We start from the raw sequence: 17,679 nt of genomic DNA on the forward strand, positions 1-17,679 counted from the left end.
TTAATATCGACAATTTTGATATCGACTGTGGAGAGGATAGTACAATAGAATGACCATAGATGGCATATTCTCAAATGCCTTCTCGAGCGGCGAAAGGTCATTATAACAGCACTGAACTTTCAAACGGAGTCACTTTAAAAACAATAACTACTACTCTCTCAAATACAATTTAAGAACTGGCTTGAGCTTTATCAAGTAAAGCAATGGGATGACTGGCTCACCGATCCGAGATCAATTTCAATCAATTCAGAAGAACGCGACCTCATTCCGGGCTACTGAATGAGGAAGCAAATCAACGCATCCAATTTTGCAGAAGTTTTGAACCCATAACACGAGGATCATAGGCCTTAAAGCACATCAGCACACTACTTGCTGAATGTCTAGTATTACAGTGAGGTATGAGGCGGCCACATAGATATTTGTAGAATAACCAGAAAGCCTAAAATACCAAATACACAATTTCATCTGCCAACAATGATTTTCTTGCGATGTAGATGGTTTTCTAAAGATAATGCCAGACATAATCAATTAGTTTAGCTAAAAAATTTCCAAGACAACAACCATAATCTCGATGATCATCTATGTCGAACCCCAATATTACCAAGGCACTATCTATCTAACAATTCAACTGTCACATTCTGTTAAACAGGTAAATCACTTGCTCTTCTTTGGTTCTGCTGCATAATCATCAATCAGTGCTTCAACATCTTTCCAGAACAGGCCCTCCACCAAAACTCCATCCTTGGTGAACCTGAAACATTGTGGCATATAATAAATATGGTGAAATACACGGTGCATTTCATAAACACGAACAATCTGAAATTTTTGAGTGTGTGAGAGAAGGGAGGGGGAGACCACTGGGTGATGCTTTTGGTAATCTGAACTGGTTTCCCGGCAGAAATTGACTTAGGATCTGCGCTAGCTATGCTAAGTGTGTACTTGTCAGAAAATCTTGGCAATTTTGAAGAGACGACTAAACCAGTGCTGGTGTAAGATCCCTGTACAAAAGGTAGGATATTAGGGCAGCGAGAGGGGTATTAAGGGGCAACAAGCAGGAGATAGATTGACCAGCATTGGCACGAAATAATGAAACTTAAGCTGATGAAAATCACAAACAAGTATGATTTTATGGCAGTCAATACACCTAAAACGTCAGACAAAATCCATAGACAAACATGAAAGCCAGAGCAAAGCAAAATTTAACTGAATATGCATATTAAGAATGAAGCATGTAGTACAGTAACAGAATCTTACAACTATTTCTGGTCAGGAATTATAAGGGGCAACTTATGCATAAAGATTATATGGTTTAAAAGGTTGCGTTTGAAAGTGTATTTAAGCTTAAAAGGCATTAATACAGTTTCTTGTAATTTGAATAGTTTTGATATGAAGATGTCAAAACCATCAAAAAGGACCCGAAAAAGAATCAAATTGATGCCCTTTCAACATAAACACACTTTGACAAAACCACGACACCATATTACAAAACACACAAATGGATAAATAGATCGTGGAAAACAGTGAAGTCTAAGATAAAGTGGTCAGTCATGAATTTATGCAACAAAATTGACAAGCATATCACCCCAGCTTGAATTTCAAATTCAGAAATACAGTGACTAGTCAATAAGAAAGTCAAGAAGAATTCCAGTCCATAGCTCTCAATATTTTGAAACAAAAGAAAAGAGCAACCCACCTTCACATTCCTTTTTTAGCAGTGCAAGAGAAACTCAATGAAAGGAGACGTCCAGCAGCACTTTAATGATTGTAGCAAATAATGGCTTTTATAGTTTTATTCCAGTGGAAAATTACATAAAAAAGAAAATGAAAAAAATCATTCTAAGCAAAAAGACCCCACCCCAACCCTTGGTCTCTCTGTTCCTATCAAAAAAGGCTCTCGAACAATATTTATGAGTTCATCCTCCTCCCTTCTCTCCCCTAAAAATTCAACCCATGTAGACATATAGTAAAAGAGACAAAAGAGAAACATGAAGTGTAAAGAAGAATTGCAGTCTGAAATACACACTCCTCACAGTGACAGAAAAGGCGAAAAACCTCAAAAAATGCCTATGAACTCATCAAGGTGGAGAAGGAAAGAATGCATGTAACCACAAAGAGAGGGGTTGTCTACCAAAACAACCCAAAAGACAGAGACAGCCAGTGATAGAATGCTTAGCAAAAACGACAAATGAGTAGTATGCGAAGCTGCTATCAAAAAACTTACAAACATGCATACAGACATATCAACAAAGATGAAGGGGAAAGAAGTCACATGAATATCTGCAGGAGACATGGACTAAAAATTATAATAACTGCTTCTAAACTTAGTACAAAGAAGAAGTGGATCCAAAGTTGACCATTTGACAAAAGGTAACAATAGCTTTTCAGGCTCAACTTGGTAGGAAGAGGGGGGGAACTTTTGCTTAGCTCAAATTCCAAAGTCTAATCTAGCCCAAGGTCAAGAGATGTTTTTGCTAATAGTGATGGAACCATGGACACCACAAAAAAAAAAGAGTTCCTTTATGATGGCAGGGGTGGTGTTGATTGAATATTGTACCAAAAATAAGTATTGAACTTGCATCTGTACATCTAAATATTATCCCATGTAACCAGCCATCACATGATGCAAAATAGACATTAAATATCAACATCTAAATATCTGCAGAACCGCATGTGAATTTTCATGTAATAGTTGCAGCTATTGTAACAAAAAGGATAGAGGTTTACCTTGGGTGGATAAGTAACTAAGATGGCATTCTTCTCTTTTAAGTGGATGATCAGCTGCAACAATCCATTGAAGACTATATACTTGCCAGGGTCAAGGATTAAACAAATCAGAGTTTAACATGTTACCAATCAATTCCTTTCAAACACAACCACGCAGTTGTTTGCCATGAAAATTAAAATAAGGACTTTCAAACCAGTGATTTTTCAGTGAACAGTAGTAAAAGATACACCCTATAGACTTACAAGGGTAATGCTTATTTTCACAAAACGGTGCTTCTCGAAAATCTCTTTCTGAAAAATCACATCCATTGAATGAGCGGATCCCAAAAATCCAATGACTGAGATTCATAGAAAAGTGATGATGGGAGGATTATCAATAACGTTGGAACTATTCTGTTTAAAACATCCACTTTCACGAACATTAAGAATATGGTACCCAAAAATTCACCTCATTATTGTTTAATTTCAATTTAAGAAAGGAGTTTGAGATTGTAAATCTCGCAATTCACGCCACCCTGGTTTAGAAAATTAACAAAAACTCAACCCCAACTAGACCAGACAGAGGCACTGGAGAGCATAAACCAGCAAAGAATTTATTTCACTGAACAATAAAAAGAAAACAACAATTTTTTCAACTATCAAACCTGAGAAACATAAATTACTGAATTTCACAACTCCATTCCACAAAATTGTAAGCCACCAAACATAAATAAAATAAAAAAGAAAATCAAACTAAAGTAAAATAAAATCACTGATTAAAAAGGATATAATACGATGCATCCGATCAAAAAGTCCCGATTCTGAGGGAACTTCTTGTTGTAAAACTGAGCAAGAAGCGCAATCACTATAATAATTGTCCCCAAGAACAACCTTATATTGCTCATCCTCACATCTTCTACATGTCCACAACTTATAACAATCTACAACTCAAAAATAAAACAACGCCAATTAACAAATTGAAATCAATTATTCTATGGAGAGGAGGTTTAGGGTTTTTGTTTAGTGGGTTACCTCGGAGACGGATTCGTCCAGAATGTGCTTGATTGAGTGGTGATCTAAGAGATTTGCCTTCTTTGCGTTCTTGTTTGCCATTTCCGTTTTCTTTTCTTGCATTTTTTCGTCAGCGAGCGAGAGACAGATAGATTTGGTTTTTTTTTTTTTTTTATAAGTGTGTTTGTCTTTGTGAGAAGTACAGGATTATGATATTAAAGAGCGCTTAAATGTTTGGAAAATGTTATTTTTTAAAAAATAATTGTGTTAAAATAATATTTTTATTCTTTAAAATTTATTTATATTTGAATACGATGCTCAACGGGTATAGCTTATAAGAAGTGTTTAAAAGTTTAGTGTTAATTATTTTTTAAAGTATTTTTTATTTAAAAATATATTAAAATAATATTTTTTAAGAATTATTTTTAATATTAGTGTTTTAAAATAATTTGAAAATATAAAAAAATTAATTTTAAATAATAATAAAATTTTAAACACAAAAATAAATATATATTAAATTATACCCTGGTATGTCTAGCGTGCTTGTTAGTGATTTACAGAAGTAAGACGGTGCCGTAGTGACGGGTTTGATGGTGTACTCTCTTTCCCCAAGACTGGATGTCCATTGATTTGTTTTTGATAAGTTTACATTTCATGAGATCACACGGTGAATGGGAATAAAGTGGTGTTTGGTGGGAAGTTAAAAAAATGGGATGAATTATCATAAAAATAATTATTATATATTATACGAGTAGTTTTTTAAGGATATTGGGTATATAATAAATTGAAGAGTAAATTGCTAATAAAAACAGGAAAAAATTAATTAAATTATTAATAATGATTGATGAGGTAAAAAATAAATGCTTATTTGATGTGCATGTTGAGACAAAAGTAAGAGGTGGTAAAAAGTATTGTTTGGAAGTTAAATTTTACACTTCACGTTTGAATGACGAAATTTATCCTCTAATAACACGACTTTGATATAAGGTTAAAAAGGAGAGTGAATTTTTACTAGAATAATTGATGCAAAAATATATTTTTGGTTAGGGATCTTTGACATGGCAGAAGGATTATCCGAATTTGGATATATCTTCTGTATATTTTTTATATATAAAAAATAATTTTAAAATTATTACAGTAATGAATTTAGTTTTATATTTACATGTTTTTTGCTAAATATATTTATATTTCTATTGTCTTTTATTTTTATACTGGGAGAATAAACAAATGCTAATGTAGAACACCTCTACAAGGAATCGGTGAGGAGAATGCATTATCTAGTACAGTGGAATTGAAAAATCGAAGAAATATATTTTCTGAAGAAAAGATATAGAACAAGTAAAATAGTTTAAAAAATTTAACTTTTGATTAAATTTTAAAAAAATTATAACAAACTATTGATGCAAGTAAAAAATTATTTATAACCAAACAACTGTGACTCTTTCACAAGCCAAAAGCTAAAAAACAACTTAAATTATTTTGCAAAAATCATATCAAACAAAACCTAAAATTCAAGTTTATAAACTTGCCTATATGATGGATTATTTTCAATGATGATGGGTAAAGCTAGCAGCATTCCCCTTGGTTTCAATAACTTATTTAGAAGAGGGAACCTAATAATGCTAGCATCCAGCTAAATGAAAAATTGACTACACCAAGGAAACAACCATAAGGAGAAGAAATGTAATGACGAGGCTACGTTCAGGTAGGCCTTGTTTTTTTTTTTTTTTAGATTGACGTGGGTGTCCGGGCCAGCTTACACGCATCACGACTAATCCCATGAGCCTTAAAGTTAACGACCATATAAGCCTCCAGTGGCCATCATATAAGTAACCAAGGACTCGAATCTGAAACCACAGAGAGAGCAAACCCCTTAATCCCAAGTCTTTACCACTTGGTCACCACCTAAATGGTTAGGTAGGCCTTGTTTTGCTTGTACTAATGCCTCCCTTGGTTAGCAAAAATCGAGCATCCTGACAAGTTCTTTCCTTGATCATGAACAAAACAGCGGCGGCAAGAACACTTTGCACAATTTTCATGCTCATGCCTTTATAGAACCCATGGAACCCTTCATAGCGAATCGTCTTAAGGATAGCGTCCAACGAACCTAGATTAAAGGAAAAGAATAGAACAAAGATCATAAAAGAAGAACATGAGAAACTTTTAAAACTAATGGAGATACAATTAATAAAAATATAGAGTTATTTAAATAGTATATTAGAAAATAATATAAATTATATTTAAAATTTTTATTTAATAACTTAAATTTTAAAATTGTGATGGTTCTTTATTATAGTATTAGATCTTTAATAATCGAGCGTCACGAATTCGAATCTTAACATTTCTATTTATTTGATAAAAATTTAATATGAAATAATATAAAATTAAAATTAAAATAATTATTTGACATAAATAATAAATCAAGGCACAATATTTATCACTATCCATCACATGTTACAATTTTTGACCTTGCAAGTCCATCACGTATAAGGCTTTGCCAATAGATAAGGTAGTTGTAGCATGTTAGTTCCATAATTTATTAGGTAATTAAAATTCACAAAAATAGTTCAAACTTCAAACCTTCATAATGATGTCTTTTGTCTCCATTTGTAATTTGTTTTGCTTGAAGCCTCGACTGAAATTACAGCGAGGGAAAAGGAGCAGTCCCCTACGAACAAAAGTTGGTTATCTACTTGACGAGCACAAATTTTTTGGAACAAATGAAAGGACATTTGGCTTTTTGCCGACCAAATGTTTGATTCTATCATTTACTTTTTTGTCTTCATATTTGTTTTTCTCCTCTCTCCATGTGACTATTGAATTCTAAGAAAAGGGTCGATATAAAATTACTTGTAGAAGCTCTCTGCTTCTAGCTTTCTGATAACTTCCATAGCCTGACACAACAATCGATGAATCCGCATTAAACTTTTAGTTACTGTGTGTCTAAGTCACGGGGTAATTATTAGTTTTGATGAGCGAAGGAAGGAAGCATTTTGTGAGTTCAGTCGCAAACCCTCACAGTAAATCAGTTTTCAAGTCTCTGTAGCCTTAGCATCCCATAATAACATTTCAATCACCTTTACCACTAGAAGAGGATATGTTACAACAGTAGCTCCAAGATTTGCTAAAGCTCCAAGGAGAAATATCTGGCAAAAAACCAGGCAATTTATTCAGCTATTAAATCAAGCTACTATAAAAGGAAGGATGCAAAACAATTATGTGATTGTTGAAATAACAGCTTGGGAATATGAAACAAATAAGAAGTAGGGAGATCAAGAACCAGGGAAAACAAAAGGAAAGCTAACCTCCAAAGCACTAACTCCGGTGTCACCCTGCTTAACCAAGGCACAATTTGTCTTCAGCTTCTTCAACATAGTTTCATAAAGCATGAATTGTATTGAAGGTTTGCTGACCTGCAAGTAGCAGGGCAATCAGAGATAATCATCAACGGATTTAAGAACTAATTATTACGCACCATGATTAATGTTGGGAAAACACCTTTCCAAAAGCCCCAAATTCCTGCTTCATCATAGAGTTCTTGAGTCTGTAAAAACATTATCTTCATTAAAGAAAACACAAAGGCAAAACTCTTGCATTATGCCTCCCATCAATAAGGAAGAACATATTTAAACCACAAATATGTGTACTAAAGTCATCCTTTTTTTTGTGAGTTACCGCAATTATCACATACATGTAAATAAAATAAAATTACAGTGACAATATGAATCAATAAGCACGTTTATTGATGAAATTATTTAAAAAAAAAAATTCATTAATCACCAGCAGCCCAACAAATGCTGCTTTTTAAAGCTTGGAGAGAAAAGCACATGTGTAATTTCTCTTGTTAGTCCAATTATTCAATAACTTTGCATGATGATGGCATTCTCAAGACTTGAACCTATACTTTCGTAGCTGAAATCTAAGACTTTCACAATTCATTAGCAGATAAACTCGCCCCTTCATTATCCTTTTTTATAACTTCAGTTTCAGAATTACAGCATTGCATATGCTTGTGTAGCTATCCACCACCACAGACTATGATTATTTAGTTATGTGCTCATGCAATAAGGCAATATAAATCTAGTAGAAAGAGTCTCCACCTAATATATTAACTTCAACTGCACTTTGATAGTATTAGAGTATAATAGGAAGTTCTTCGAGTTTCAGATGAGTAAATAAAAGAGAGCCATAAATTGCTATTTAACTGCACCTACCGTGTGGCCAGTTCTGTATGGAGGAGGTTCTATTGGATTTAATACTTTCTCAGCTGGGGCAATGGATGAGTGACTAAGCTGAGACTTCTTTGAGTTCTTCCTATGAGTCTGCAACACAAAAGTAGTTTAAATTTCAAATATCAAACTAAGTAGAGCAACAAACTTGCTTTTCATTGAGTTTTATATTTGAATACCTGTTTTATAAACAGTCACATTTACATGTACAACATATAGGCACCAAACAGAGAAAAAAGAGTGAGCTGTTTAAGAATGAAGACTTGACTAAGCAGCAGATGGCAAGATTTGTGTTATTTCCATGCTATAAAGCATATTTAGACAATCAGCGTGGAGATTAAGACTTCGTAGTTCACTATAACATTTAAGATTGAAACTGAAGATGTCAGCTAGCTCTTTACCTGCATACGAGTGACAACTACCCATATGGGATTTGTCAACAGCACATTTGTACACCTACACAAAGAAAGCATCAAACAAGAAATCATAAGAGTCACAATGAGCAAAGAGTTTAAATAAAAACATGGTTCAAAGCGCAAATGAAATTCGTAATAACTTGTTTTCATTTTGCGATCCAGTACAAGAGCTTTTAAAGCCAGTGCTAAACTGTTATAGGCAGTGAATTAGAATTGAAGAAACCCTGACAAAATTTGACCTAAGCATGTACACAATACTTATCAGACACAGACATGAGCTCTGCAATTGAGAATTACTGTCCCCCCATGATTGAATGAAGTGGGCATGGCACATTTGCAAATGATAACAACCTTGCAGCCGTTCACAGTAACATTGCAATGCTATCATTGTAATAGGCACTGTATTAGAATTGAAGAAACCCTTCAAAATAAAAATTGGCCTCAGCATGTACAGAACACTTATCAAACACAGATATAAGCTAGCATGATTGATTGTCCCTTATGATTGACTGGGGTGAACATGATGCATAGTTGCAGCTGGTACAACCCTGTGGACCATAAATGCTTTTATAGTTCACAGGTACAATGAAATGTTTCCATACAGACTTTGTGAACAAAGTAAATTACCCAGCTAAGGCAGCCACCACAAGCGATGACAACATCCCAACTGATCCATCACCAATTCCATTCATCTTCCGTTCATGAGCTATAGCTTCAGCTCTATCCCTGAATATTTGATAGAAATAATAGTAAACACCCTGTATCATAAAAATAAAAGCAAATAAGAGATCACAAAACAATGCAAAAGAAGTGGTGAAAATTACGCAAGCCAAAATGATCAAATGCAGAACTTATAAGGCGGTGCTAAAAATCTCAACCAAGGAAAAATAGAAGACACAAATTAAATGTCCAAGAACAATATTATTGCACCCAGACAAACACGCATATATTAACAGGATTTTGATTTTAAGTCATTAAATTTTCTTTAAAATAATATTCTTTTTTATTCACTGGAAGTTTCGTGTGTATAGTAATCAGTCCTTAAAAATCTAAATTCCTTGCACGGGTCATGCTTTATGGATTGACTGTGATTTGAGATTTTGGGTTTAGGAAGATAACCTGATAGTGGAAGTTAAAAACCTGAAAGATGGTTATTAGAATTTAGAACTATAACATGGGAGTAGCAGAGAGAGATGTACAGTAAGTCACAGACTCACAGCATTGAATGCACATTTTTCAGTGTCCAGGGGACCACACACCATTTTCATTGAGAATCATAATGCTTTATCTCTAACTGAACTATGCCATTAGATACAACAATTTGCAAATCTCTGCGTGTCATGCCTAACTTTATTTCTATTATCATATTAAACAAATTGCAGTCCAACCTATTATAAACTCCCAAACTCTGGCTTCTAATTTCTATTTCCACCACATTTTTGGCAACCAAACAAATAAATAAATAAAAATTGAAACTATTTAATCCATGCTAACAAGAAAAACGAAGGTTCAAAGAGAAATTAAGATGCTAAAATGGCTTTACCTGAGAACAAGCTGCGCCTACTACTGATGGCGCTAATCCGCTATACAATCGCCCGCATCCTTCATTCTTGATTACCCACATATCATTCAATCGAAAAACTAAAACTCAAAACTAGAATATTAAAGCTCTAGTAATATAAGAAATAACTTGATCAAAATTTTGAAGACAGTGAAAGCCAAATAATAAATTACAGATATGAAAAGAGAAGAAAATCGAGCGCAGAACCTGACACTTCAATAGTCACATGCTTCCCCTTCTGCCTTTTCACATCACGCTCCGTTCGTTGCCGAGTGTTTACCTGCACATTATCAAATATTGATAATTAACAGCGGATGTTAACAGAAACAATTCTTTTTGCAAAACAAAAACAAAATTCAAAAGAGCATAATAGATCGTGAGGTTTACAGTTTGAAGAGGATATGTGATAAGCTGAGCTATGATCCCGCCGCCAGCTCCGGCGAGTCCACTTATCAAAGCGTCTGACATGTCTATCTAATAGGGGAAATTTTTCTTTAGTTTCCCGGGAAAGTGCAGAGAGGAAAATGAAAGAAAGAGAGATCATCTAAATTTGGGAGAGAAAATGGGAGAACGAGTGAGTGTACGAAAGAAGCGTGTATGTATTTTTTTTTTTCCTTCCTCTTAAGAAGGAGATATTTGTTAGAAACGACATACTGATCTCCGTCTTCACTGCAGAAAGCAGCTCGCAAATGCTTATGCTGCCCGGCGCTCTCAAAGACTGCCCGTGTTTTATTTCCTAATCTGTTTTGGAAAAGCAAAGGAGCAGCGACGGTTTGGGTTGTTGAGACCATGGCTTTTTACCGTTTTGTCCTCCTTTTAAGTGCTCATATCCTGTCTGAATTACGGAGTATATCCAGTGGCTTTTTGCCGTTTGTCTGAATTACGGAATTTATCCTCTCTTTTTTTTTTTTGCTCTTTTGGGGACTTTATCCTTTTAAAATTATTGAATCAATGATTGCGTGTCTTAAGTCAAGTCTTTGACAATGTCGTAAAAATGCTATTTATTTAAAATTAGTTTTTTAAATATTTTTTTAGTTATTTTAATATATGATCTCATAAATAAATTTTAAAAAATAAAAAATATTATTTAAACATGTCTCAAAAAAATATATATTTCAAAGAATAATTCCTAACATAATATTAACATAAAAATTATCTTAACTAGGTTTTGAGAAAACCTCGTGCAGGAGTTAGTGTGGACAAAGAAAACTCTTATTATTGTTTTGTTTTCGTAATTTTATTTTTGTCTTCTGTATTTTTGAAGAATGGAAGTCAATTTTCCGAGATGAGTAAGCAGAACTGTTTTTTAGTTTTAGAAGTGTTTTTTTAAAAAAATTGAAATATTTTTATTTTTTATCTTAAATTAATATATTTTTAATATTTTTAAATTATTTTTATATGTTGGTATAAAAATTATTTCTTAACAAATAAAAAAATATTATTTTAATATATTTTTAAATAAAAAAACAACTAAAAAAATGGCATCATGTCGTTCTTCGCGTAAATTCTCCTCGTCATGGCATATTGTAATTTCATTTCATTCATGCTGGTAGTTTTATGGAAGCCATTATTTGTTAGCTCAAGAGCCTAATCTATAAGGTCTTCATAGGTCGTTAGCTTGTGCAGCTCCTTGAGTAACTCTTGGGCAAGCCTTTTTACAGGCTTTATATTGCCATATGGAAAGCTGGATAACTTACCATTGACTGTCACGTGTATTCAATATCAATGATTTAAAAGCATGTACATTTATTTTTCTTATTTTCACATCATAGAAGAAAAAAGATGCATTGATGTGGTTTTTGAGAAGAGAAATTAATGAATCCATGTTTAATAAAAACCTTTAATTTAAATTTTTTATGATATATATGTTATTGATTATTTTTAGAGATAATGACTGGAAAAAAAATAAAAAAAATGTCATGGTTTGAACAATCAATGCCTGTATTTTTTTTCAAATAAATATTTCGATTATTCAAAGTCTAGCAATTAACTTCGTTATGGATGTCAATTAAAGTACTTGTTCAATGATGATATATCATATTTTGACTTAGATTTGTTTTACAGAGTTTATTTTGTCAGATTGATAGAAGGTGATTTTGGAGTACTTTTCCCTTATATTTTTTCTTTCAGTCTCTTTAAAATTTCCAGAAAATTTAATTAGAAATTGTCTTGGAATTTAATACACATAAAAAATTATATTATTTTAGGAGTGATTGCTACTCAAAGAGAAAACCAACTTCCATCTTAATCTTTTTTTATATAATAATATCTTCAACTATGTTAAACAAATGTTGTTTTAATTTTTTTTCATGTCTATTTCTTTCTGTAGAGCAAATACCAATAGTTGTTTCGAGAAAAAAAAATAGTTTTATATATATTCTCATCTCTTTAATCTCCCTTGTAACTACATTACACTGTAAGAAGTAACCATGGGGTAAAGGAAGACCTTTTTTGATTTGATGTTAAAAATGGTTTGATACTGTAATAGTGATTATTTTTTAAAATATATTATTATAATTTTTTTAAAAAATATTTTTAATATCAACACATAAAAAATAAATTAAAAAATAAATTATATATTTTTTAAATATTTTTAAAATACAAAAATAAACATTCAATAAATCTAAAAATTGGCTCACGGTATTGTACCACATCCATTGCCAATTAATGGAGTGCTAACAATGAACAATAGAAATAGGCCCACTTCGCATATCTAACATGACGTAACTTACACTCGCGTGGATTGGAAAGTGCAATAATGAGGAGAACGTGTCGCAAGTAAATTCCGAACGTGCATGCACACCTGTATACCAAACGTGTTACATGATTGTGTTTTTTTTTTTTAAAAATAATTTTGTAGTGTTTTTATATTAATATTAAAAATTTTAAAAGATATTATTTTAATATATTTTTAAATAAAAATTATTTTAAAAAATAATATTTATTGTGTTCTTAAATAGACTATAAATGTGTTTGATAACTAGTGAAATATGGTTTTGCTAAAATAACTTTTAATTGAAAATTAATTAAAATGGTATTTTTTATTATTTAAAAAATATTTTAAAAAACATTAAAAAAAAACAATTGAATCATAAAAACCAAACACCCTTTAAAGAACAAGAGTGTAAAAGCCAGAGAGAGAAAAAAGAAGAAGCAATCCACAGTCAAGAACTCGACTGTGCAATGTGCATCCCTGTCTGGAACTTTAGATTGAACTTATAGGCTGTAGAAGCACACACAAGATTTGAACTTATAAGCAATTATTGGCGTGTACTGTTGTTTTTTTTGCGATCAGTTGAATTATTCAAGACGATTCACATTACGAACCATGTATGATAAGGTTTTAATTTTTACACATAATGTCTGTGTCATAGATACAGTAGAGAATCAAGTTACTGTTATTAAAATCCAGGCAGAATACGAGGAAGACAAGAGAAATCTTAGCGGCAGATCGGGAGCCGTTTTTTTTACCTTTTATTTCCAGGCATCTGCATTTTTGTTTTTTATCTGACTACTTTTGAAGCTTTGATTATGTAAATCCCATGATAAAAGAATGTCTGCTTTCTAAAACAAAATTCTCTCGAGCATCCATGATCGCAGCACAAAATCAAATGTAACAAAGAGGGACCAAAACGTGATCGTAGTAAAGAATAGAAGACATAAGTGCATGCCGGAGCAAGACATAGTAAAGCGAAAGGCATAAGAAATAATGTTTTTAAGATAAAAGATTACTTATTTAGTTTTTAAAAAAGGGATAATCTTAAATATTCTAAATTTAACAAGCTTCAATTTTTGTTTTGTTTTACACGTAGTAATTAACTAGTATTTAATCAAGTAGTTAATAATCTTAGATATTTAAAAATTAATAAATCTTGATTATTTTATTTTAGGTGTGTGAGATCTTAGTTTTATGGATTTCAATTAGATTGTTTTTTATTAATAAAAAAATACGTGGAATGTTTTGATAACTTCTCCTCGTCTACTTTTTCTATTTTTTATTATATTTGTGACCATACTCCAATTCATATTTTTATATTTTTAAGTAAGCAAATTCGATAGTTTATTGGAGAAACCATTTATCATAAACTTTCCAAGAATATTAGATATGACAACACGCTAAAATGAAGAAAAAATCAAGGATGAGAATAAAGTGTAACTATTGTCATCCATGGAGTAAATTAAATAAAAAAATAAAAGGTTTGTTGAAGAAAAGAGGACAAGTGACACGAGGTCAGTAGATAAAATGACCCGACAAAATTGTTTTACGGTACAGGAGAAAAATGTACCACTAGGAAAACTTTTCCCAGGTAAAAACCCTGTACACTTTGGCGGGTCAACTTGAAAATCATAAATCAGTCCAATTTTATAAAAAAATAAAGATAATTAAAAATTTAGCTAAACTGGTCAAAAATTTAATTACAACTTATTAATTATTTTTTAATTATTTATTAAAATAACATTATTTTAATTTATAAAAAAATAAAATTAATCTCGATAATCAGATCAAGATCCATAACCTATATCTTGAATCGGATCGAACACCAAACTTGGTTTAAAAACACTGGAAAAGGTTAATTTTACATCTATCAACTCAAAGTTGTCTGTAATAACAAAAATAAAGACGCAGAGTCTGAACTGAGCCAATATAATGTTTTTGCACGCGTAAAAGTCCTTCGTAGTCTTCCTTTCCTCTTCGCTCACACCATATCCAATACTCGCAGCGCACGTTAGCATCACCGACAATGGCCACCTCTCGCCCTCCACCCCAAGTGCCTCTCGATCTCGACCTCACAATAATCTCTGCAAAACACCTCAAAAACGTAAACTGGAAAACTGGAGCCCTCAAACCTTACGCAGTCTTCTGGGTCGACCCGAGCCGCAGACTCTCAACAAAGTCCGACGAATCCGGTTCGACCCGACCCGTCTGGAACGAGCGATTCACGCTCCCTCTCACCTTCGCTCTTCGCGACTCCTTCCTTACCCTAGAAATCTTCCATTCCAAGCCAAGCGAAACCCCCAAACCCCTCGTTGGCACTCTCCGGGTCGCATTAAAAGATTTATCCGACCCCGATGACTCAAACCGGGTCCGGACTCTTGAACTAACCCGACCCTCTGGTCGCCCTCAGGGTAAAATCAGAATCAAACTCGGTGTGCGTGAAAGACCGTTTTCTCCTCATCCACCGCCGCAGCCAGTTTACGGAATTACCGCTCCACAGAGCTATTATTACAGTGGCGCTGCTATCCCACCACCTCCTGACTATAGGCGCCTGTCTATGGCGCTTCCAGCGTCGCTCTCCCCCCCTCCCCCATCCGCACTGCATTATGGTCCCTACCACGACGCCTACCCTCCTCCGTATTATCCAGGATATCACTCCTCTGCGCCGCCGCCACCCACGCCGCCAAGGCCCTTTTTTGATCGGACGATGGGTAGCTACGGCAGTGGGCCCTCTGCGCCGGTTGATTATGGTAGTTATGATACTCAGAGGGAGAGGCATAAAGGAGGGAAGAGTATGGGGTTTGGAACGGGATTGGCTGTGGGTGCCGTTGCTGGGGCTCTAGGTGGACTTGCATTGGAAGAGGGATTGAAACACGAGGATGAGAAAATCGCAGAGAAAGTGGAGAATGATCTCTCTACGCGTGACGATTATAGTGATTATCGTGCTGATTACGGATGTTAAATTGTGGTTTGGTGAGGAGTTATTTACCGTGTTCAGTTTGTCATTCCACGGGTTTATATATGTATAATCAATCTATGGTTAATCTGGGTGCTACTGCTCGAGATTTCAACATTGTATTGGAAGGAATAAAATCTGCTTTTATCTGCTTTTGCTGCATCTATATGATGGTTAATTTTAGTGGAATCATGATAATTATTCTGTATGTACATGAGTTTGATTGAGTTCAGCTACTAAGCAAGTCCTGTAATATAACTCCACATTATTACAGGTTCAGGTTTTCGGTTTGAGTTGAGTCGTTTTGATTTACTCTCTGTGCGTGTATTTTGATGCTTGGATTACTTTTAATTAGTCTGGCAACTCTAGGGCCTGATGTTCTTGATTGTTAGTGGCATCCTACACCCTTTCATTGATCTAGTTGGTTTCAAACTTGAACAACAAATGAGGCGGCTGCAATGTGAAGGGCGAAATGAACGTGTCAAATATTTGTCTTGTTCAAAGGCCTGCCTCATTATCCGCTCTCTTCATGGAGTTGGAACTAAATTCCTACTTCTTTTTGAGACCTGTGCTTGCTGAGAGGGGAAGGGAGAAGGAAGTCGATCATTAACTTTGTGCTAGAAGTTTTGAGTGATCAAATCAACTGTTTGATGCATTATATAAGGCTTCTGATATTTCTTCTTTCCTTCCATCTGTCTCTTTCTGAATGCCCTTTGTGCCTCTATTTCTCGCGAACCATGAAAGGTTAGTTTTGAAGAGAAGCAAACTAGTAGCTGATTGTGCGCTCAGTCAAAGAAAAGCAGAGTAATGCTGATACAGATGTTGTAGTGGCGCTGACAACCAAAGCAATATGGATGTTGAGATTATCTGAGAAAGTGTTTGTTTTGTTTTCATCTGCTCATCCTTATTGAATAATGCTGCTGTAGTGCTTGACTCTGCTGTTGCCTGCAACTTCATACAAGTTTATGCGCGGCTCAGTGGTAGCTGTTTTCCTCTTCTTCATACCACCTTCTCGCTTTCATCAGTGGGTCTGCACTCTTCCTCTCCACATCACATCACCATTCTTTCGCGATTCCTCTGTATATGTTCAGCTTTGAATAGCCTCATTTTACTGGAAGATTACTAAATGCAGAAACCGTGTTGTTTATCCAAGAGGAATGTTCTTAATGTATATATGTACCTTGTATCTGGTAACTTACTAAACTCGTGGCAACATGAAGTTAGGGGAGATTTGACTCATTTCCGACGGGGTGCTTTGACCTTTAAGAGTTGCCTTTCCCTGCGTTCTTTTTTCTATTGCATTTTATCTCATCATCATATAACATTATGTCGTGCTATTTTTGAGAATCATTGTCAGTACCTACAATAGTCCTTTGTTCTATAGTCCACTGGCACCTCCTACTCATCCTTCATCTTTCTTGGTTTTAAACCTAATGCTTTCCACACTGTTCTTTGTGTACACTGCACACCAACCTAATACTCTTTGAGAAGTTATAGAATGGTGATGCTAATGTGCATGTCCTAGCTGATTGTTATTTTGACCAATTAGATGTTAAGGGCATTTTCTCATTTTTTTTCTCCCGTGGAGCGAGCATTAAGCATGTTAAATTATTATCTCAGCATACATGAATGAGAATATAATTTTTTAATTTGTATATACTTAAGCATCTTGGTGCAAAATTTAGCTCTCTCACACAAACACACGCACTCTTACACTAATACAAACACGCTCGTATAGTGAATAAATTCTTGGAAAATGGAGGTAAGAAAGTATGGTTATCCCTAATTCCATGTTGATTTGGACTGAAGGAGTTCAGGTGGAGAAATATATTTGTGACAGTAGCCATCTCAAATTGAGAAAAAGTTGAGGCGGCAGCATTTTCTTACAGGCGGAGAAAGCCAGTGGTTTTTGCTGTTATCTTTGTGTTCCTGCTTTCTGCAGATCTTGACCTGGGAGTGCTGGTATCCTTCGTAATCTCAACGGATTGCCAATTTGACTGTCAACAAGAATTAATCAGAGGATCAGTTTGGCTTGGAGGTTGATTGTTTCACTATTTGTGCTTCTGCAGGCGTTGTCTTGCAATCTC

General features: G+C 34.1%; 3 protein-coding genes across 7 annotated transcripts; 1 reads left to right on the plus strand and 2 right to left on the minus strand.

The window, feature by feature from the left end:
- Nucleotides 1–419: 419 nt before the first annotated feature.
- LOC105136947 (probable signal peptidase complex subunit 2) lies at nucleotides 420–3,924 on the minus strand. Its single transcript, XM_011042502.1, has 5 exons — nucleotides 3,736–3,924; nucleotides 3,493–3,644; nucleotides 2,725–2,806; nucleotides 856–998; nucleotides 420–751 (listed from the first exon to the last, which is right to left on the minus strand). Exons 1-5 carry the CDS (start codon nucleotides 3,835–3,837, stop codon nucleotides 655–657), a joined length of 576 nt encoding a protein of 191 aa, XP_011040804.1. The 5' UTR covers nucleotides 3,838–3,924; the 3' UTR covers nucleotides 420–654.
- A 1,291-nt stretch (nucleotides 3,925–5,215) lies between these two features.
- On the minus strand, nucleotides 5,216–10,664 carry LOC105137026 (peroxisomal nicotinamide adenine dinucleotide carrier-like). 5 transcript variants are annotated; one of them, XM_011042624.1, is made up of 13 exons: nucleotides 10,575–10,664; nucleotides 10,308–10,394; nucleotides 10,128–10,200; nucleotides 9,903–10,000; nucleotides 8,987–9,117; nucleotides 8,345–8,399; nucleotides 7,929–8,036; nucleotides 7,190–7,273; nucleotides 7,020–7,127; nucleotides 6,792–6,860; nucleotides 6,295–6,349; nucleotides 5,638–5,821; nucleotides 5,216–5,425 (listed from the first exon to the last, which is right to left on the minus strand). In XM_011042624.1, exons 2-13 carry the CDS (start codon nucleotides 10,386–10,388, stop codon nucleotides 5,416–5,418), a joined length of 1,056 nt encoding a protein of 351 aa, XP_011040926.1. In that variant the 5' UTR covers nucleotides 10,389–10,394; nucleotides 10,575–10,664; the 3' UTR covers nucleotides 5,216–5,415. The 5 variants fall into 5 exon arrangements, with proteins under 5 accessions (XP_011040926.1, XP_011040997.1, XP_011041158.1 ...); XM_011042695.1 differs by lacking the exon at nucleotides 10,575–10,664 and having other exon boundaries at nucleotides 7,190–7,258; nucleotides 10,308–10,558; XM_011042777.1 differs by lacking the exons at nucleotides 5,216–5,425; nucleotides 10,575–10,664 and adding an exon at nucleotides 6,565–6,608 and having other exon boundaries at nucleotides 5,734–5,821; nucleotides 6,295–6,382; nucleotides 10,308–10,560.
- A 3,863-nt stretch (nucleotides 10,665–14,527) lies between these two features.
- On the plus strand, nucleotides 14,528–16,820 carry LOC105137300 (leucine-rich repeat extensin-like protein 1). Its single transcript, XM_011043036.1, has one exon. It carries the CDS (start codon nucleotides 14,663–14,665, stop codon nucleotides 15,596–15,598), a length of 936 nt encoding a protein of 311 aa, XP_011041338.1. The 5' UTR covers nucleotides 14,528–14,662; the 3' UTR covers nucleotides 15,599–16,820.
- The last annotated feature ends 859 nt before the right edge of the window (nucleotides 16,821–17,679 follow it).

The sequence above is a fragment of the Populus euphratica genome, unplaced genomic scaffold (assembly GCF_000495115.2).
Source record: "Populus euphratica unplaced genomic scaffold, PopEup_1.0 scaffold1.1, whole genome shotgun sequence".
Classification (NCBI taxonomy): Eukaryota; Viridiplantae; Streptophyta; class Magnoliopsida; order Malpighiales; family Salicaceae; genus Populus; species Populus euphratica.